Source organism: Lepisma saccharinum, chromosome 3 (assembly GCF_977018435.1).
Source record: "Lepisma saccharinum chromosome 3, izLepSacc3.1, whole genome shotgun sequence".
Taxonomy (NCBI): domain Eukaryota; kingdom Metazoa; phylum Arthropoda; class Insecta; order Zygentoma; family Lepismatidae; genus Lepisma; species Lepisma saccharinum.
Window position 1 is genome coordinate 112,417,565 of NC_139231.1, and position 23,520 is coordinate 112,441,084.

General features: G+C 39.5%; 1 protein-coding gene across 5 annotated transcripts in view; it reads left to right on the forward strand.

Annotated features, from left to right (window-relative positions):
• The window catches only part of LOC145985313 (ecdysone 20-monooxygenase-like), a 72,874-nt gene that overhangs the window by 11,565 nt on the left and 37,789 nt on the right, over window positions 1-23,520 (forward strand). For 4 of the 5 annotated variants that reach the window (XM_083119166.1, XM_083119170.1, XM_083119167.1 and 1 more), the window contains exon 2: window positions 7,481-7,585. In XM_083119166.1, coding sequence (XP_082975292.1) covers window positions 7,481-7,585 — 105 coding nt within the window. Of the gene's footprint in view, window positions 1-1,360; window positions 1,380-7,480; window positions 7,586-23,520 lie in introns of those variants that run through there. The other variant, XM_083119169.1, reaches the window with a different exon arrangement.

A 23,520-nucleotide genomic window follows, 5' to 3' on the forward strand; every position in this document is an offset into this window, starting at 1 on the left:
CCTCTATATACCTAGGCCAAGTTGTCAGATGGTTATTTATAATTTTTAAAAATATTTATACCATATTTCAGATGTCTCAAGTTTTCTATTTGGTGGTCCTTTTGGAGACACTTTTCCCCCCAGTGGATGTTTCTTTGCAGGTAAAAGTCCGGGGCCACCCCGCCCCCTAAATCTGGCCCTGTCTTTCTGAAGAAAACGATAGTGACAGTTGTGTTGTTGAGATTTTCCAATTCAACAAGTAGGCAGGGTGTTATGTGAAGGGGAATGAGAGGGAATCCCCCCTCTGATTACTGCATCCCTCCTACTGGTTGCTAATTTTTGGCACTTGGGCAAATATATACATACATACGTATATGTATATGTGTGCTTTCGATACATAGTGGTTCGGATCCTACTCTAAACTGTAGGTCCAGTCCCAATTAACCTATCTGTGCATGAAGTGGACTTGAAACAAAAACTCAAAATACGAATTTGCATTGACTAAAGGGTTTATGCACAAACGTCTTCAATTTTCTGAACCCCTCCTTATAATTTGAGACAAAATTCCGATTTATGGTCATGTTAACGCTAAACATTCTTAAAAGCAAACGTACACCTGCCAGAATCAATGTTGGATATTTTTTTCCTGTAACATCAAATAATGTTGGCTATACTGTAAACGTGTTTACATGCAGATCACAGTTAACCTAACGGTATGAGTGTTTGACGGTAAGAATCGTTTTTATCACTGAAGACTGAAGTACGCAGTGCATCCTGCCCGGGAGCAAAACAGAATACTCAATAAGAACAGACATGTATCGTAACGAGTCACCTTCAACACGCAGACAGCTATAAGCTCTCACCTCTATGCTCTCACTAGCTTTCGTACCAGGGCAAACTGCAAAAAGAGAATCGCCGAAAATTTATCGTTATTTTTATAGCCAGAAGAGAAGAAGAAGAAACTGCGTGCAGTTCATCTGTGCTTTACAGCTCCTTTTTATACAGCGCGGCTAGACATTGTGGTGTAAAATAAAACGCGACCTTGAGTTGTTTTTATCATTGACCGAAGCTGTTGTTACACATTTACAACCAGGACTGGACAAAAAAAGGAAACAAAATCCCTTTCCAGACCAGTTTTGTTATTTCTTTTTGTGGATGGCTAGCTCGGGGGTGGGGGTGGGAGTTATTCTTAGGCCTGAAAAAGACCAGGTACACGTGTTTTGATCGGCACGAAGTTTGTCCTCTGAACTTGTGTTGGAACAACCTTTCCTTTTCAAGAAAAATGGTAAATCACGATTCAAACAACTAAGAGGTCCATTTCTACCGCGGCAAATCGAAAACTGCCTAAAGGACAAAAATGGATGCAATAAAACGCTTCTAGGTTCAGTCAAGATATTCAGGTAATAAATAATTATCATTTGTAATGTAGCAGGTGCTCCTGGGATATTATATGGTACAGTACAAAGGTGAGAGAAGGTATCTTGGTGTTGTGTTTAGGGCACCATAAATAGCACACTGAAATTGCACTGCCCTAGTGGTACCAGAGGGGTTTGCAAGTGCGCTGAACAATGGTAGGGAATGGAAAGGAGCACTGAGGCCAATGTAACTTTTTTGTAACTAGATTTGGTCCTTACCACTCATGCTTTAGTATTAACTAGGGATGGCCAAACGGATCCGGATCCGAAAATTCCGGATTCGAGTCCAAAAGTTTCGGATCTGGATCCGGATCCGGGTCCGAAAATCCGGATCCGAGAGTTTGGTATCTCAATCCCATTATAATATTACCACACCTTAAAAGGTATTATGATCTTCGATTACAAAGAAATTTTTCATTACTTAATCCTTCAAGATTTTTTTTTCAAGTGTTGTTCCTCAAATACTTTGCTACGCATCGGCTAACACACTCGTGCACAAAAATAATCTTACTTGTTTAACATAAAATGTCAGATGTGATTTTGTAAATGCCATTGAAACGAATATGTATTTATTCGAATGTATTGGAAATGGAAACACACATAAATGTGAGACATTCCATTCCAGGATGAAACCTTTAACACATTTAACAAGATAGATATGTTATACAAAAATTATACAATTGTTCTACAGTTACAGTTTTACAAATTGAGGGGGGTTTTGCCCCCTAAAACCGTTTTTTTTTTAGCTGAAACATAAAAACACGTATTTCTTCCTTTGGGCCCCTCTATACACCTGCCAAGTTTCATGGAAATCGGAGGGGGACACAGGGGTCAATATTCGCACTTCAATTTGTCCTCAACTTAACATTTGAGGGGAGGGTTGTCCCCTAAAACAGATTTTAGCCGAAACAAAAAAAAACACGTATTTCTTCCTTTTGGCCCCTCTATACACCTATCAAGTTTCATGGAAATCGGAGGGGAACACTTAGACCTCCCTTGTATGTGTATTAATTACAAATCGCGCACGCGCGCGCACACACACTATATATATAATATGTATATGTATATTAGCAGGTGACTATATGTTATAAACACATTCTTACTTTCCAAAGAAGAGATCATGTGGGATGGCAAAACGGATCCGGATCCGAAAAAATTTAGGATCCGGATTTCGGATCCGTGAGGATCCGGATCTGGCCATCCCTAGTATTAACATCATAAATTGCTTTGGGAATTTATCTACACACACGCCTTAACACCCCTACCACCAAAAGGTTCCTCGACACCGGCTTAAATTTATCACAAAGGTCCAATATATGGCAATTTTGGCTCTAGACCTCCTTAAATGCGAACTTACACCCCTCTCCTCAGATGGAAAACCCTGGATAAACACCTGAAGACTGACACATTTTCAGTTCAATTCGGGGTGTAAGGGTTGTCCCTTTGTGAAGGCACCCAAATATCTCCTCCCTGGACTGCATTTTGCAGACAAACTAGGCTCTGGCGCCTGAATCTGCAGCCAGGACAGTGTCGTGTTGTCCATATGTATCTGTGACTGTCCTTTCACACATTTCATAGTATCACCATTCATCCCCATCGTCGTGATTAACCAAAATGTAGCAGAAAAGTGACGTAAAATAATCCAATTCAATTAATCAATCAATCCAGTTCAATTTCAATATCATTAGATTGGAAGCTATGGGAATTATATAAGCGACGGGCAATGAAACCTCTAGAATGTAGTTAATTTGTTAGGAGGAACCAGGTGGCAGGGGCGCAAATGGGGGGGGGGAGACAACATTTTAAAGCCCATGCTGACTGCTAAAAATTTAGAGGTTGTTACATACGTACTTTTAAGGAATATTATCTACACTCTGTCCCACGAATCTCTGGAGCAAGCGAACGAAAACAAGTCCTCTGCACAAGTTAGGACTCAAGAAGGCTCAAACAGTGAAAGGGTGAGAGTGAGACAATAAGAGAGCGCGGCTGCAGCCACCAGCCGTTTGCAGAAGCGTGCACTGCTTTGCTCCTCCCACTCGTTTCTCCCCTTCTCTACCGGTGCTCCACAGATTCCCAAAACAGAGTGTAGTTATTGATTGATTGATTTTGTTTATTTTTTCGCTTTTCTGCCACTTTTGGCTAATTGCGAATATGAGAATGAGTGATGATGTGATGAAATTGATGAAGGCACACTAAGAAGGAACACCCATGCCCAGGCTGGGATTCTAACCGGAGACCAAGGCGTAGTTAATAAGTGACTATTAAAGTAATGACTGTTGCAGGTATTAACATACCGTGCTACACGAGTAGAGAGAGATAGCCGAAAGAAGACAACCTCAAAATTTCCCCTTCGGCTGCCGGACTAAGGGTATATGTATCTTGGTTGGAAATCACTGACCTACAACACTCGTAGAGGAGTTTGGCTGTGTGAAACTAGAGATGGGGAGATCGTCCTCCTGAGGCGACAGTTCCCAATTCCTTTCATTGTTAGGTTCCTCCCTCAGGATAATTTGAGTTCAACCACCTCAAAAAATGCAATCTCATTCCACCCCAGCTAGCATTTATTGCAGGCCCACGGGGTATTTAAAAGAATAATAAGGGGGGAATTTTTGGAGAAGATTTTTTCTGGCAGGAGGCGCACGGATCATTATTTGGAGCAGAGTCAATGCCCCTTTAGTCAAGAGATGGGAAGGAAGTCTGCTAGTCTCAAGAGGGAGGGAAAATTACAACGTGTCGACCGGAAATTAGATAGGACTGGATTATCCATCAATCGGATAAGTTATGACTTCCAAATATTAAAGCGGAAACGCGGTTCTGACGTCATGAAGCTACGTCAGCACAATTCAACTTGCTCGACTGGTACGTGACCAGTTTGCCAGGACTGAAGCAAGATTCTGAAGAAAAAAAGTGAATTTATTTCAATGTTCCATCTCTGTACGCTTGAATTTCCTTAGCAGTGGCTCGATTTTTTATCTCCACGGGTTCGTTAATACTTGGAATCTGTGGACGGTTGACTTTCCGTACTGGAAACAAGTTGCCGTAACTCTCCGTTCCAGAATGTCTGCTCGTAAAGATTGTGAACTTTGTTACGGAGGTCCCAAGTCGTATTCTGGGAACTTCGCTGGCGCACGAAACTAAGAATTAGAACAGATAGGGTTTCTTCATACATGTGCAATTTGATTTTAGCAACCATGTCAGAAGTAGATTTCTACTGAAGATTTTTTTAGTCGGAAACCAATTTTCGTGCCGAAGTGGTGCTACGAAGCAGGAGTCCTAGAGTCGAATCTTTTGTAAGGTATGGATACAGGGTACGAAATTGCCGATCTTCGTGGCGGAGTGGTTAGCACAGCGCACCACGACGCCAGGGGTTCGTGTTTGAATCCTGGCCTGGGCATGGGTGTTGGTTGAGTGCTTCTTCATCAATTTCATCATATTTTCGCTCATTCTCAATTTCGCGATTAGACAAAAGTGGCAGAAAAGTGAATAATCAATCAATCAAGCAGGGTGCGAAATCCTGGGGGACATATTCAAAGATTGATTGATTGATTGATTTGATTGATTGGATTTATCTTACTTCGGCGTTCTGCCATTTTTTGGCTAATTGCAAAGATGAGAATGAATGGTGATAAAATGAGAGAGATGAAGGGGCAATCACACATATGGACAGCACTCAACACAAGTCCCGTAAAGGATTATATTGGCCATGGGTCAAGACGCCAGAGCCTCGTTAGTCTGAAAATAATTAGTCCAATGTGTACTACGGTGAAGTGAGGTTGACATTTGGGTGTCTTCAGAAAGAGTCAGCCCTTACACCCCTCCATCCAGTGAATCTGCTTTTTAGTAGCTAAACAGAAAAGTGTTTCTTGTGTCTACATTATACCCCTTATCCAAAAGATGCAGAACCACCGTGAACCTATTATACTACACCGTGGTACTATTAAACCTCGTGGGCTACGCCACTGGGTAAAAGCAATGAAAGCTGGCAACATTGTGCTCGCGATAAAGAAATGTCTGGCGTGGGAGTGAATGAAACATTTGTGCACTTACGTTATATCACGTAGCGTAGTGCTCAATGGTTATTGTGAGCAGAACGAATCTTCTTCCTTTCCATTCAAGCTTCTTCTGAGAACCTTGTCGGGAAGTGTAGGTGTGATGGAAACCGCTCCGGATGTAACCAACAGTTGATGAAAATGTTGGAATTCTTTTCTTGAGCATCCTGTTGAAATATAATAAAAAAAAATAGTTATCAGTCAAAGAATAAAGGAAGACGGAAACTGCAATAGAATCTCTCAGTTGGAGAAAAGAAGAAAAACGTGTCTCCTTTTTGCACGTCCTGAAGTTTTCCTAGTAGACCACCCCCTACACACTCTTCTTCAAACAGCTGAGCAAAAGTTAAAAAAGAAAAGCAGGTAATATGTTGTCCAGCAGCTCGAGTTTTCGTTTCCTGAGTGAAATTCAATCTCTGTCTGAAAACGAAGCACTTTCAGCAGTTCAAAGTTGCAGCGAACGGGCACGACTGTCGTGGATCTTTCAAACGCACGTCGGGTTTACTTCCTGCATTAGTCACGCACTTGTGCGCCATAAAAAATATTCACTGTGGCTAGGGGCGTATTGCAAGGTTGGACATTGGGACCTCGAGCTTACTATCACATTCTCTGGGAACGTCTGCTGAGATTCGTCAAGTCCATAATAATGTGATTATGTGTGTACACATGATTCAATACTTCAATAAGCTCACCTTACATTGTGTACTACATATTCAGGAATTTGTCAAACTTGTCGTAAGTCCAGTTCATGCTCACATTGTTTTAAGTCCACTTTATGCACAGGTAGAGGCTAATCGGGACTGGATCCACAGTTTAAAGTGAGATTCGAACCACTGTGTAATGTGCCTCCACCGGGCAGTGGCGGAGATTGGGTCCCAAAACTAGGGGGCAAAGACAGTATATTTCCCTTTGTAGATAAGATTTAGCATAGTGCGGGGCCAAAAGTGGCGAAAATCGGAGGGCAACTGCCCACCCTCGCCCCCCTAATCGCCGCCACTGCCACCGGGTATCGAATCCGAGACCCCTTGATTACAAGGCGACGACGACCCAGTCATGGAACACAATTGGATGATAGCATGTAATAAATTTATAATTTAAACCTTTTATGCAATTAGTTTTCCCCCAAATATGCATTAATCTACATTAAACTGTCGTTGGTAAGTTTTAATTGCAAAGAAGTGACTCTAGAAAATTATTTTTCAAATTTGCGAGGGTTTATAACAAATGTAGGTCACAGAAAAATTCCAGGACGCGGAAGCCTGTCTCAAATATATTTCACATTAATGTATCACATTTACGTGTAAATGAAGTTCAAACTAGACTTTGTTCTCAAGTGTTCCATTCAAAGATCGATACAGATGTCTTGTGTAAATCGATAAAGCAAACTCTGTATACCTCATTAGGTTTCGTAACTCTCAATAATGGAAAGCATATTGCCGTGTCATAGTAATACAGTGAGGGGTGGACTCCCCACAATGACAAAGGGGTGTAAAGTCAATTGGGCTATGGTCGTCCCTTTATTGAATAAAGAGAACTAGACCGAGTTACTGCTATGAATAGTAAATTAAATTTTCTGTTCCAATTAATTGATAACATACAATGCAATGTAATACAAAGAAATTGTGTTTTAGCTACCATAATGGTATCATAATAATAATAATAATTTACAAACCTTATTTATATGTGGTTGATTTATTTGCAATTACAATGAAATGTATGTTAATCCCTACAAAACATAATCCTAAACAGTCGAACCTTCTAACACACGTTCAATTTGAAATGTATTAAAGTTTATTGTTGCTTTAAACAGTTATATAACGATATTTTATTATATATTCTATAACAAACTTTTTACAGCACATAATGTAGAGATGCTACATAATTTCAAGTTTTGAAATTGATTTTGAACTTCGTTTTGGGCTTCAAATGTTACAGTAATTGTTAATTTCAATAAAATAAATTTAAATCTAATGTGCATAGTTTTCTAATAGCAGAGCAAACAATTAGATCAGACTTGATAATTTGTATTTTTATTTTCAGCTGGAGAGAAGCTAAATTTCGAGTACATAGATTTACTGGGACTTGCGGCTACTATTGCTTTCTTAATCTTTGTCGAGATATGGCGAGTCAAGAAAAAGAAGAAAGGTAAGTAAAGAATTTCCTAGGGCATGTATTTGATTGTGGAAGTATTTCGCGTACAGGGTGGTCATAAACTTCTTTTCACCCCCTAACCCCTTATAAATCTACAATGTTCCTTGAAATTGATCATTTATGGTACCTAGATTTCTTGTAAGGTTACAGTAATATTATTTCTAACTGTCTTATCACCATTGTTCTGAACTTATTGACCTAAAAATTCTTAAACTGTTCAAATGATCTTAAAATCCCTAATTTTAAAAAAAAATACCTATAAATTTACTTTAGATATTAAAATGTAAGCTTGATTTTTAAAATAAAAGATAAAGAGTCAGGAAAAAATTGAATAATACGACACAACCAGATGTTAGATGATTTAAACCATTGAAACACCTTTTATTTAACCTTTAAGGTTACATACGTACACCGTAAGGCTTTGCGTAATACCGTGCGTCCATTTCGATCTTCAGCCGAGAGATCGGGAGAAGCGTGGCGGGCGGCGCTGACGGAAATGCCGACATTTGCGGCCTGTAATGCCCGCTTATTTTTATGGACATATGCCGACATTTATATAAATATTGCAAAACGAGCACTAACCTGTGTTATAAGAGTTGTTCAAACTGATATCCACCAAGTGCCAAGTGTGTAGACTTTCGGGGAGAATACGTTGAATAGCCTGAAACTTTGTTGCCTGTAGCTAAAGTCCTTCTGGGTCGGGCCGAGAACTTATCAGCCCCCCTCGTAACGTGAAGCTTGCGGCTGGCATTCCAATCCTCTCACTGACACAACACACATGCACACTGCAATAACACAAACAAGTAACGGCAAGTAACCAATAATAACACTCTTGCGCACAGTACGAAATTAACACGCTCTTGGTTTACATCTGCTGGCCAGTATATTCACAGCTCTGTCGCGAAGGAACAAAAAACTCGAGCTCGGAGATTTCGGATTGCAAGGAAGCTCACGAACACCATTGACTTTTAACGGTTTCGTCTACAGCGTAATCTTGATACAGTGTTGCACATTCGAAACCTCCAAACGATCCCCATCGGCACAAAACTTTTTCAAGGATATAAACTTAAGCAGGACGTTACTGGTCAAAACTATGATTAAAATGTTTATTATCTGTGGCTCTTAACATCGTTTCTAAAGCGTATTTTTTGTGTATATAAGGGCAGAACTTGGATGAATTACAGATGATAAATTATAACACAGGTTAGTGCTCGTTTTGCAATATTTATATAAATGTCTGGATATGTCCATAAAAATAAGCGGGCATTACAGGCCGCAAATGTCGGCATCTCCGCCATCGCCGCACGCCACGCTTCTCCCGATCTCTCGGCCGAAGATCGAAATGGACGGACTAGTTTTCGCTTTAATTTTTGCACTTAATATTAACTTTCAGTTGTAGAATTTTATGAGTAAATACTACTAAAATAAGGAGCAACTATATTGAGTAAAGGTTAAAAAAAGGTAAAGTTCTCTATGCATATTACACCGTGCCATGAAGCAGGGTGCGAAATCCCGGGGGGGGGGGGCGGGGGTACGGGGGGAATTCCCCCCCACCAACGATCTTGTCCTGAAATTTCCCCCCACCAAACTCTTCCGGGGAGGAGGGGTTTTGTTAGCAACCACGAAGTATATAAATATATTAATAAAACACGTAATAGCACTTATATGTGAATTTTATAAAGGAAACTATTATCTTCTTAATGTCTCTTATTTTTGGCGCTCCTCCCTTACGCAAATCATTGTTCCTAGCATCAGTAGTACATCAGAAATCTTCAATTTGCAAGTACATTTTGAATGAAATGCAGTCGATATAATATATTGTATATTTTATAATATAATTTGATTATTTAATAATTGACACATATTTAATGCCATTATACATATATACCAGGGTGCGAAATCATTGAAAACTGGAGGGGGGGTGGGTGAAAGTTCTTCATCTACAAACCCCCTCCCCCACACACATGTGTAAATTATACGATACATATTTGTGATGTTATTAAAAGTAAAAATAAATTATTCAATTAAAAATATATTATTATTATTACTATTATTATTAATTACATAAAGGAAATTAATTTGTTACTTTCATATATATCAGATATTGCAAAGCAGCTAATTATTTCCTTTACTAACTGGTTAATAAATTATGAAATAGTTCAAGTGGTTTTATTATGTGTATGTTTTTGTTTAGTTTGTGCTTTATGATAAATCAATTAGATTTCATAGTTATTTTCTTGCATTCTTGTTTTCTTTTCTTTTGCGTATTGATGTAGATTTGTTAATGATCTCTTAAGAGGGAATGCATTCAATACTTACAACTACACTAATTTGTGTGTCTTTTGGATATTATTCGTAGTAAAGTATATTTGAAGTTCAAAGTAATTGCTTATCTTTTGTTTGTTATAACAAAAACTCTCCCCCCGCAATTTTTTGGTGGGGGGATTTTTGAGGCCAAGAAATCCCCCGTCCCCCTATGATTTCGCACCCTATATACGTATATATAGAAGTATATATATAGTGTGTGTGTGTATCTGTCTGTCTGCTCCTTCCCCCCACCAATCTGCAGTGATTTCGCACCCTGCCATGAAGGCACACTTAAGGGATGTGAGGGTAGAGCTCCACACATTCTCGATCTCGGCCACTTTGGAGGTGATGGCCTCGTAGCGCGCTGTGCAAACCACTCCGCCACGGAGGCCGGCAAAAATTAGATTAGAGAGAGAGAGGCCAAAAATCCGGATAAGAAATCAAAATTATGTTGTGAATTCAAAGGTTTTTGCAATTTAGTTTAAAAGGAAATACTGTGAGAACCAATTGTGTGTTCTTCGAAGATAGCCGGCCTCCGTGGCAGAGTGGTTAGCACATCACGCTACGATGCTAGAGGTCCCGGGTTCGAATCACGGCCTGGGCTTGAGTGTTCTCTGTGAATGTCCCTTCATCAATTTTATCATATCATCAGTCATCCTCATCTTCGCGATTACCCAAAAGTGGCAGAAAAGTGTAGTAAAATAAACAATATCAACCAGTCAATTCTTTGGACATAGAATGGCCTATGTTATACTCCACCACCTCCTAAATACACAAACACACACACACACACATTTTAAAAAAACAAGTGTACAGATGTTTTCAAGGAGAAGATACCCAACGTCTGAACAGTATGCAGGATTACACCCCAAATCAAAAGCATTCCTACTCCACTGTTCAGACGGTTCACGTATTTTGTAAGTAAGGTCATCTGTGCACTTTTCACTTGTGTTTACGAATGCATAAAAGTGTACACTATATGGCTTTACGTACACAATATATCCCACCAGCAGTCGCCAATAAATAATAAAAGCAATGGTAAAACAATAAAATTCTTTCAATATGATGTAATTAATTTATCAGGAGGATTTAAAGATCATAATATAAACACCTCGAGAATTGCAACGTGCAATGATAATGCAGTTTAACATTTAGATAATGTCATGCATTCTTCCTTATAGAGGTGTTACTACGGAGAACAATAGTTACATAATTTATCTTGACAAGTCGACTTCCTGAATATCTGTTGCCTGCATATCTTTGGACGTGTTTTTTTTCCTTTTTATAGTATGTTTATTTGAACAATTATCGTAGCCAGTGGCACAGGAATATTTTTAATTTGGGGGCACACAAACTAATGTTGATTTAGTGTGTGTTTGAGTGTGTGTGTGTAATGTGCTTGCCCGTTTGGAAGACTCGCGCTACAGCACCTAATTTACACGGAACATCCATTTGCAGTGGCGTAGCAACATATCGCGAGGTCCTGGGCGAGATTAGAATGCGAGGCCCCCATTCGTTCTTTAAATTTGAAATCTAAATGTGAATCGATACAAAATTTTAAGGGATACGTCAGCAAAATACCATATTTAAATGAAAATAATAATAATGAATTACTGACGAAAATGATATTTAATAATATGCGGCAGAGAAATTTACACTTGTATTCTTGTAATACAATGCTGGAATTTTCTTTAAGCTTCAGGCACTAAGACATAACTGAAATATTCTTAAATATGCAAAAAAGAAAAAATCAGAAATGCAAATAGAGCGGGGGAAAAAACCCTACCAAAATATCTACGAGGCTGGCTCTTCGACACAATCGGTTTCAATATCAACAAATCTTAAATGCCTCATACCTTGCTCCGCGGCAGTGGTAGCGCTTTATTGTTGAAATACTAACATAGGAAGTGTGAGGTCAAGAGAAATAAGAAAAGACAAGACAGAGCACTTTTTATTCAAGAAAATAATAAATGGATAAAAATGTCCAAGCAAGTTATCGTGAATTTTTCCATAAACGTTCCACATCAGAAATACGAAAATAATTTTACTTTTTTCGGGCCCCCTTTGTCTTAGGGCCCGCCTGCATGTTACGGCTCTTGATTTGACGTATTCATTCACATTATAAAGTTAAACTACAATTAAAAGCCAGATATAAAAACAGAATAATTTTATTGCCCACAAAAAATTGCCTTCTCCACTATTTTTCTCACTTCTATTTCTTACAGTTTTCGTATCAACCCCATGGGACGCGAGGCCCCGGGCGATCGCCCACCCCTTGCTACGCCACTGTACATTTGGCAACAACAATTTGTAGACGACAGACCTCTCGATGGCGATAACTTAACCAGGGTAAATCTTCTGGCCTATAGTATATCGACTAGTATTTTTTGGTATCCAATCGCCGCTACTGAGTCTCTTATTACCAGAGCCCGGATATTGATGGCATGTCATCTTTTTTTTCCTTATGTAGTATGCATTGCCCTTAAGTATTAAAATCCCGAATATGAACCTCTGATTATAAAAACGTGAATATTATTGTGCATTTTTCGTCATATTTTCTATTTTTTACGTTTTACGTTATTTTTCGCGTTTTACATCCTTTTCTGGTCCCCTTTTTGGCAAAAAAAATGGTAATGTAATTGCATTACGTTTCACTCACTAATTTTTAACCAGGAACTGACATTTATCGCCTTGGTGTCTGTAACAATGTAGGAACAAAGCAACATACTGCTCGACATTACCTACTGCAATAATTTTGAATAAGTCAAGATTTTTTACTTTGTACTTACAATTCACATACACCTTGAAATTTTAGTTCTAACGTTACAGAAATAAGAACTAAGCCGTACTAACTGTCATACCCTGAAAGAAAGACAAAATTTTAAAGTCATTTTAGGTCATTTTATACATATTTTTAGGTCATCAAAATTCGGGCCCTGCTTATTACATATTTTAATTATTTTAGCATGAGTTTGCTCATCGGAAACAGCGGGTTTGCAGTCTGCATAATCTACTTCATGTTTTCTGTGTGTGGAAAGATGATGAAAACTATTTTCACGATACCATGTTCTCCTGGGTGCGTTGAAAATTGGGTTCAGATTACAACGAATGCTTGAAATCTGTTTCCACATCGATTTCTGAAAGCAAAACTTGCCCCACCTGTCCCCACTTGTCTGAGGTAAACATGGTTTTCTAAATTTGAGAATGGGTACCTCACAACCGAACAAATTGGCGTGTCTATTTTCCTTTCGATGGTGATAATAAAATGGGGCTACCTGCTGAGAGAGAGGGTAGGCCCCGTGTTGTGAACAGTGGGATGACCACCAGGTGAAACTTATCGTGCCGGTTACCTAGCTCCAATCTGTTCCAAGATTCGAAAACAAAATTTGTTAGGTTTATTTTTCAAAGTTTTTGCGAGAATTTTACTTCCCGCAAAGTCAAGTGACCTGCAATTCCGCCCAAGTCTACGAGGGTCACTATTTATATTTTGAGCCTAACAATGAAAAAACAGGAATTTGGCATTGAAAACTGCTTTATTGTTTTTCGAAGTATTCTCCTTTATGGTCAATACACTTTTGCATTCGTTCGAACCATTTGTCAAAGCAGTTTTTCCAATCTTCTTGAGACACCTCCATAATATGGTTTTTCAACGCATCAACGGCGTCTTCCGCCGACGAAAATCGTTGTCCACGCAATTTATTATTGACATTCGGGAACAAGAAGAAGTCATTGGGTGCCAAATCAGGACTGTACGGCGGATGACCCATCAATTCGATTTTTTGACTGCTCATAAAGTCGGTTGTTAGACGAGATGTGTGACAGCTGACATTGTCTTGATGAAGCATGATCCGACGGCGTTTGTTTGTTTTCCGTAGTTGACCGAAGACCTCTGGCAAACAAATTGTTGTGTACCATTCAGAGTTGACCGTTCTACGTTCCTTTAAAGGCACAGTTGCCACATGACCAGTTTTCCCGAAAAAACCAGCGACCATTTGTTTCGATGTGCTTCGAGCGCGAACAACTTTTGTTGGATTGGGTTCGCCTTGAAACACCCATACAGTCGACTGCTGTTTACGTTCCGGCTCATATGCGTATATCCATGATTCGTCACCTGTTACAATCTTATATACGTCTTTTGAAGCACCACGATTGTATTTATTGAGCATTTGTTTGCACCAATTGACGCGAGCGTCTTTTTGAGTTTTTGTCAAATTGTGTGGGATCCAACGAGAACATACCTTTCTCACAGCTAAATGATCATGTAATATTTTATATATGCTGGTGGAACTAATGCCTATGGTTGCCTCAATCTCAAAGTATGTCACATGACGGTCTTGCAGTATTAGGTTTTACACAGCATCAATGTTTTCTTGAACAACAACTGATTTTGGACGACCTTCGCGAATCTCGTCGGTGAGCGAATGGCGGCCACGATTAAATTCACGTTTCACTTCATCGCCAAATGTGGAAGTAAGTTGATCGATGCACTCTTGTCTTGATAATCCACTTAGATAATCGTAAAAAATCATCGCACGAAAATGTTCACTAGTTAATTCCATCTTATTGTTGTCGCGCAATCTCCAAGGCAACAGAAACAACACAAATGAAGCTATTGACAAAACATTTGAAGTACGTTATGGTCAATAATGCCAGACGATTCCGTGCAAACGTCAAATCGCGTCTAACTTCAATCAGTGTTGCCAAGGCTCAAAATATAAATAGTGACTCTCGTAATAATGCATATGCGATTTGGTTATGAGGGTCAGGCTTAGAGCTCAGCTCAGAGTATTTAATTTTGACGTTTGTTGCAAGCTGGCTGTGCTCCGCCTCAGACCCGAACGTGCACATGAGTCGTGGAACTTAGAAGAGATGAAAGGATATTGAGAAGGGGGGAGGGGGTGTAAAAAGTCGAGACTATTGATTAATTTGATTTATTTTATTTCGCTTTTCTGCCACTTTTGGTTAAACGCTAAGATGAGGGTGAGTGGTAATATGATAACATTGATGTAGGGCAGTGGTAATAGGCGCCGACTCCATGGGGCTTGGGGGGCTCGAGCCCCCCCAATGTTAACGATGTGGGGGCAGAGCCCCCCAAATAATTTTGCTTTCGAGGATCTAATGTATTATTTTGCTTCTCTTGTAAAGTTTACTCAGAATTGTGCCACATGAACTTAACTTTAAATACACATTTGAAATGTTCTAGACCATCAATTTGGGGGGCTGAGACCGCTAAACCATCAACTTTGGGGGGGGGGGAGCTGAGACCGCTAAACCATCAACTTTGGGGGGGGGCTGAGACCGCTAAACCATCAACTTTGGGGGGGGGGCTATGACCAGAGACAGCAAAACACATGACTTATTACTATATACTAAGTATGTAATTATGAGTATTCTTAAAATTTTTACTAAAAAGAGTTTCAAAAGACGATGTGCATGAACTAGGGTAGTGGATGAGACTTTTGGGCTACAAATGGCTCTCACATGACATTCAGAACGAGATCATTGATATATTAGGGAGCTCTGTTTTGCGCTCCGTGGTAGCAGATATTAAAAGTTGGAATATTTTGCTATTATGGTTGACGAAAGTAGTGAAATATCCATTCGTGGACAATATTAATATTCTGCATTAGAACTGTGAATAGAAATTTTTATATTTTTGAGGAATTCATGGGCTTTTACGTGATTCCGAACACTGAGATCAAAACTTAAAAAAAGGGAGAAAGTGAGTCATTCATTAATTTATTTCAGTGATCAGAGCCCCCCCAAAAATTTTGACAAGTCGGCGCCCCAGTGGTTCCCAACGTGTGTGCCGCGAGGATCTCCAGGTGTGCCGCAAAACTTCGTAGACTTTATGATATTGCTGGTAAAAATTATTAAAATAATATCACTCCATAACACAATATTTATTGTTACGCAAAGAACAAGTGAATAATAATCAATATAAATTTAAATAATATTCAAGAAATGAACTTATTTTACAGGTGATGTACTTGCTAACAGCTAAGCTAAAGCCTTAAAGAGGTCCCGGGTTCGAATCCCGGTCGGGCTTGGTTGTTTGTGAATGTCCATTCATAATTTTATCACTCATCCCCATCTTCGCAAATTAGCCTAGAGGCACAAAACGCGAAGTAAAATAAACCAAATCAATCAATCAATAAAGCCTTAAAGAGAAACATTTGAATTATTAATGAGACACTTGAGCTTGTTGCTTCTTACACAAAAGTTCAATTCGTTGTGGAATTGAAGACAAACACACACGCATTTCCTGTTCAACTGAGAGAAGTCTCTCCCGCTTCTTGTTTTTTTATGTTTGTTAGTGCCGAAAAGCCCAATTCGCACAAGTAGGTGGTTGAAAAATGTAACAGGGTATTAACTGCTTCCGCTGCTATTGTTGGGTACTCATTCTTTGCTAACATCCAAAACTTGGTAAGTAGTAGTTTAGCATATTTCAGTTGAAGTGTTCGGTCTGTCTGAAGTTCTGCGAGCTGCTCTTGTTTCTCCAGAGAAAGTTCTGTGGTTGATTCTTGGGGCATAGCATAGGATTGCGCACCCAATCATAATTGTCGACAGTGGTGGAGGGGAAATATTGTGCCATGTTATTCTGAAGAGCCAGCCATGAGGTGATTTAAAATTAGTTTCGATAGGAAAACATCTTAAGATTTCTCTTCTGCACATGTGATTTCCATATTCCAAGTTTCTTTTAAGAATCCGTTGAGTTTATCAGTTGACGTCAGCACGTTTTCTTGCTTTCCTTGCATACTCTCATTTAGGTAATTCAAATGGCGAAAAATATCAGACAAGTAACCTTTGCACACCACTCCGTCAGTCAACATAGCAGCAACTGACTTGTGAAGGCAAGCTGTGCTGTTGCCAAGTCGAACGTCAGTCACCACTCGCACTGTGGCCAACTCGTACGTTAGTGTGCCGCGGGATCTCACTACATAGTATAGTGCGCCGTGAGTAAGGAAAGGTTGGGAACCACTGATGTAGGGACATTAACAAAGAACATCCATGCTCAGGCCGGGATTCAAATCCGAGACCCACAGCGCTGTGCTAACCACTCCGGCATGGAAGCTGGGAATAGTCGAGCCGAGAACGAGAACGGGACAGGCCTTTCTAAAATCGAGACGAGACTCTCGATCTCGTTCCAGATTTTGGTATTATATTGAAAATTTACCTAAACTAAATTTACTACACTGTGCCACTTCTTCAGACATACCAAGCGGATATCAACGTGATTGTAGAGAAGTCGTGTATTTTACATGTACTTATTGCACAGACAATCAATCCATTATTAGCAATTGTGAACCTGTGCTGCGTGATTGCATAAATATTCAGGATACAAATCCAGTTTTTCAAGGAATCGTAGCGTCGAAACGAATCGTTGCAGGGGAAAATTGTTGCCTTATGACCTCTGTACCAGGGGTGCCCATCTCCCCCAAAGCCAATGGCGCATCCCCCCCAAAATCATGTCATGCGTCCCCCCAAATCATATCATTCGCGCCCTCAAACCATATCGTAATCCCCACAAAGTATTTAATTACGACAGCGTGTTTACCGAAAGTAACTTTTTCCTTAGCTTTCTGAACACTATAGTTGATCTGTCCCTCCTCCCTAAACAGGGATGTCATCACTCAAGACGACCCCTAAAATCGTTCATCATAATCGAGAATATCGCTTGCCTTGTAATGCAGTTGTAGTATAAAAACTTGACATTCACCTCGTTAAAGCGCCAAACACACATTCAAGCAACACATTACTGCGAGCGAAGCGAGCAAGAAAATTTTTACATCCATTTCTTTGCAGGCTTTCAAGAATGTTAATTTAATTGGGAGTCGGTACTTTCTTAAGATCCCGAGATATTTAGTCTTTTCCAGCTTCTCCTTTCGCACGTTCGGGGTCGAAAACGTGTGGATACCCAAGACTATTGGTGGATACCATATCGCTAAATACAGTCTCCAAAATTTAATGTTCGAACTCTCTCTCCACTACAGAAATCCCTTGACAATCTAAGATTTAACACTTTAGCAAGAGCTTTATATCTCCCTCTTTCAATCCTACCACCAAAATTTCCCTGCCAATTTTAGATTTACTGTTGATATTGAATTTGTCAGTCTCCACACCAGAATTTCTGCAACAGTCTAAGACAATAAGTAATATACAAGAATTGGATACCCCCTCAATTTAATGCTCCATCCCCCTCTAACTAAAATAACGACATAATTTAAGATCCAGAGATGGATACTGCCCCCCCCCCCCAATGTTTAATTGAGAATCCCCTAGAACCCACGTGTCAATTAAGGCCTAATATGTAAGAGTTTGATATTTCTCCCTCCCCCTTTTCGATAATACCCTTAAACACTTTCTTTTCTTCATCTAATGGATTAAATACGGTCCATTAAGGTTTAAAATTTGTACATATATTTTGGAAAAACATATAAATGTTGTTTTATATTGTTTGAAGGAGAAAATGTCCCCCTAAAAAATCTCGATGGCGCACCCCCCCCCCCCCCGTGGGCACCCCTGCTCTGTACGTTGGGGCGACCCGCTGTATATGATGTTTGTATACTAAATATTTCGAGATGAAACCGAGTCGAGACCTACACTTGCCCTTTGAGACCGATACGGGGTATATAAATCGAGATAAGATGGAGACACTACCAAGTCTTGTCTCGTCTCGATACCATCTATATGTGGAAACATAACAAATAGTTTGAGAATCTTATCTCTGTCATTCAGAAGAAGGCAATATAATAACAACAACATCAAAAAAAATAATATGATTCATTGGATTCAAGGATAACTTGATCTTGATCTTGTATTCCATGAGCACATGTTAACTTTCATAAATAGTAGGAATGTTCTGAACACGTACCACAGACTACGGCGAAGGGAAATTTTCATTTTGTTTCGAATTAAGGACCAATTTAGCATTTTACCAGAAATTCGCTTTTTTATCTCAGCGTTGTAACCTCGTTAAACCATCCGAAAAAGTGATGATCTGCCTAGAAACAAACGTAAGAACAGAAAACTCATCCTTTGAAGATTATCTCTCGAAGAGAAAAAACGCCTCTGGTGATAAGGCTTCGGACCAAATGTCCATCGGCAAAAACGGACCCAGTCACGTTCGCCGTGCGTGCTCCTTAATTAGAAAAGTGGCAGCCTGTTGTCTTCCTGATCCTCAGACCAAAATAGCTTCGGTCATTTCTACGATCACACAAATGCAACAGAATAAAAAGTGCAAGACCAGAGCCGTCACCACCGGGTGGGCAAGGGTGGGCTCTAGTCCATAGTGAAATTTCCAGAATCATTTTGAGCAGAGCAAGAATCACAGCGACAAAGCAATATAAACAGAAAATATTAATAAATCATAAGAAACAGGAGAGGAAGAAGAAATAGAATAGTAGAAGGAAAGTAAGAGAGAGAGAGAAAGGAAGAAAGAGAAAGAGGGGACGAAAGAAGAAGATAGAAAACAAGAGAAGAAAGGGTAAGAGAAATGGGTAAAGAGTAGAAAAGAAAAAGTAAAACTAAGAGAATTTAAAAAGACGAAGATTGAGTGAAAGAGGAGAGAGAGAGAGAGAGAGAGAGAGAGAGAGAGAGAAAAGGATAGATAAAGTGGAAAGGGAATAGAAGAAAAAGTAATACAGGTAGAACGAAATAAAGTAAATATACAGGGAGAAAAACATTGGGGATGAAATAGGGAAATAGAGGAGGAAAGAAGATGGTAAGACAGACAGAGGAAGCTAGAGAAACAGTGGAACAGAGAAAAAATAAAACAAGAGAAAAGGTAAAGGTAAGGGAAGTAGAGAAGAAGAGAAAGAAAACCGCCATGAGCAACGAAGTACAGAGCATTCCCTGACATTCGCTACGAGACTCGGCGGTCCGTCGTCAGCGATTGTCTTTCCCGATGAACGGGGTCCGCGACAGTCTGTTTTTTGCGCTCTCCCTGCCTTCGCTCCCTTTTCCTTTCTATTGCAGACTGACGCCAGTATAACCTCCCTCGGAGGTTGTGTTGTGTCGTGTCTGTGTATTGAAGATTGTGGCTTAATATGGAACCACAAAAGTTTACAACAAAGGATTTATCGAGTGTTACTTCGGAAAGAGGAATTGTGGAGAAGTGCGACGACGTTTTCCAACGTCCACACAGGACCACTACCTCGTAAAAAAGTTTAGAGTAACAGGGTCTATCAGCCGCCTCTCACATGAAACGGGTGTTTCAAAAACCCTCTAGGTCCCCCGATTTGTCAGCCTGCGATTTTCATTTATGGGGAAATCTTAAAAATAAAGTATACAATGACAATCCGCACACCATCCGTGAGTTAAAAGAGAGTATTGTATGAAAAATAGGAATATTTACAGTAGACGAACTTGCACGTGTAAATGCCAATTTCCTTCGGAGATGCCAGGAATGTGTTGCAGCAGAGGGACATCATTTTCAACAACTGTAGTCAAGGTTAGTACACAATATGAAAATTGTAATTTTAATAGCCGACTCTACCGACTGTCGCGGACCCCGTTCGCCGGGAAAGACAAGCGCTGACGCCGGGCCGCTTGCCGCCGAGTGTCGTAGCGCATGTCAGTAAATGCTCTAGAAACCTACCTGAAAATATGCCCATGCGTAACATCACCCCAACAAAATTGTCTCACAATGCCACTGTACAAGACATAAAATTTGAAAACTGTATCGCACTGAACTATCCACTGTATGCAAATATATTCGTACACGCTGATAGTTCAATCTTAACTGTGTGGCACTGTGGTCGATATCACCCACGCCTCAAGCACAAGCTTTGAATTTTTGAATATAATTTGTAATACGTACATAATATATGTAAAATCAATTCCTATTTTTGGTATTGTCACATAGCGATGATGGGGATTAATGGCGAACTGATGACGTAAAGTAGGTGATGGAACAAATACCATGGCACATCCATTTCTTTATCCAGGTTCTAAATACATGATACCTAGCTTTGTATCTAGGTATTTGATTTGTCTATTTCACGTCGCTTTTCTTACTCTTTTGCCTTATCGTGACAATGAGGATTGATTGCACTTGCTTTGAGTCAAGACGCCAGAACCTCGTTAATCTGCAAGAATCTTGCTGTCCGGGGTGTACAGTGAGATCCATGAGTATTACCGTGCAAATTGTCCATGACTATTTTCATTCATTTTTCTCTTGCATTCTGTGTTTTTAAGCGATGGATTTTTTATGTATGCTGGTGCAGAAGTTGCCAACAGCTTGTTTTGAGTGTTCTTTTAATTCTTGAAGCTCTTGTTGGGTCAAATAAAGTTCATGAACATGGTGATGGACAATTTGCGCGGTATTACTCATGGATCCCACTATACTACTCCTTCTAATTATTTGATGATTAGTCCTATGGCGGGTTAAGTGTGAAATTGGGAGGGAAGTGTCTGATAGGCTAGCCGAGCAGTGACTGCGTCAGAGAGGGGCAAGGAGCGAACGCCCCCTTGTCGATCAGTCTAACCTCCTACAAAAAAAATCCCAAATATGCATTTTATGGTATTTTAGAGTATATTAAATATGATTACCCTACCATAAATTATTTCCTCGCGTGCTCCTTTATTTTTTTCTGGCGCCGTCACGTGAATGAGAACCATTGTCTTTTTGTTGTTAACTCTTACTACATTGTGGTTATTGAATGGATTGTTTCTTAGTCTTCCAATAAGTTGATTCAGACAAAAACAATGGGTGGAAGCGATACCTTTTTCGATAAAGACAACAATAAATCGTCAGTCTATTGACTTGGGAGTAAATACCGATACCTCCCTTCCCCCTTCCCGAGACGTTCATAATACAGCGATCGACCTCTCGAGGATACCCAAAACTATAAGTATCTTCTGTGAAGATTGTGGACACTCTAGGTACCATTGAAGTTCTCACCTCCTGTCGCGCCCTAAACACCAGATTCTGACGCTACTTATGGCTTTGGTATATGGCAACAGTGTTTAATGAAGTAAAAGAAAAAAAAAACAGATGAAAGTTGCTTACGACGTGACCTTCAAAATGAAAATTATATCAAGTGTCAAGCTGATTTAAACACCGAAATAAGGAGAACAAAAGGTAGACAGATAATCTTGAAGATTTCTATGCGATTAGTCATGAAAAAACGAAACTGAAGGAAAAAAAACTTTACATACTTGTTCTTTTGATTTAGGCTGGTTTGGAAGCCAAGTTACAAGTAAGGAAGCACATATAGTAGTGTTAGCAGACAGACAGGTTCTCAGTCGAATTTTCCAGTTTCTTTGAGTTTGCCCGCATGCTTTATAGAGGAAACGATGGGCGGCAACAGCAAGCGAGATAGAGAGAGAGAGATTCCACAGCAAGCAATATCAATTACCATGCAATTACTCATTCAATGTTTGCAGAACAGTGGAAAATCCCCCTAGGGGAAGGCACAGATGATTTATCCCCACGAAAGCAAGAACTGTTTGTGTAATTTGAACCTGTAATCAAGTAAACCTGAAAACGAATGCTCTGTAAGCTTTCCTCGTCTTCCCGTTTTGACAAATGCGTCAGGTTTCCGTGAAAAGAAGAGATAGGAACTTAACACGATTTGCAAGCACTGATCAACAGCCTACAGATTTCAAGGTCAAACAACTAGATTTGTCTCGCGTGGTGTTAAAAACACATTGCAAACACGCATCGGACCAACATTCCAACACGAGTTAATATATTTTCCCCACTATGAGAAGTTTGAGCCTGTCGGTTTTTAAGTAAACCAAAAATGTCATATTTGTCATGGACCGTACAACAACTTTCAGTGCTAGGATTTTCTGCTTCCCAAAGTAGTAGCAATAGTACGTTTTCAAAGATGTTCAGAGGCACTAAGACAACTGAAGTTTTCTTAACTATGCTAAACTTTTTTAAAATCAGAAATGAAAAAGTAAGAATCTTTTAATATAATCTGTTATTTTTTTATGATTTTTCATGAGTAGTTGTCACTAATTATTTTTTGAAATGAGTAACAGCTACTTTTCTGTATGTTTGAACAGTAATGAACAAAATTACGATGTACAAAAGAGAAATAAAATGTTAATTGATGTCTATATTATATGTTACGTTAGGTTTGCATTGTAACTTTTCAAGTATAATTTATTATTATAAGAATTTATAAATTGATGTAATGAATTTGTATTTTATATTTAATTAAGTATAATTTAGTGAAAATGAATGTTATTTTAGAAGGTAGCGTGAATAAAGAAAGTAGAGTCCGCTTTTACTTCACACATGACACACATAACAGTCATTCCCTCACTTTAAAAAAAACACAAAAAAACTGACTTTTCAATCACTGGATTCAGTGATTTATCAACACCCCCAACACCCTCCCAAATTTTGGTGAACACCCCCCCCCCCAAGCAGAAAAGTGGAACACCCCTCCTGTAGGGGGGGTGTAAATATGGATGTTTATATCAACAATAGAATGACAATACTTCAACATTAACAGAAAAAAATCATTTGTAGCTGAAGAAGCGTAGTCCAATGGACCTTTCGGTCAACTGAAACCAAAGTTACAAGGAAGGAGGGTGGAATGTGCAGCATGGTCATTTCCTGGAAACACTAGCTCTCTTGACAAGGCTTCGGTCAGCTCTGGGGA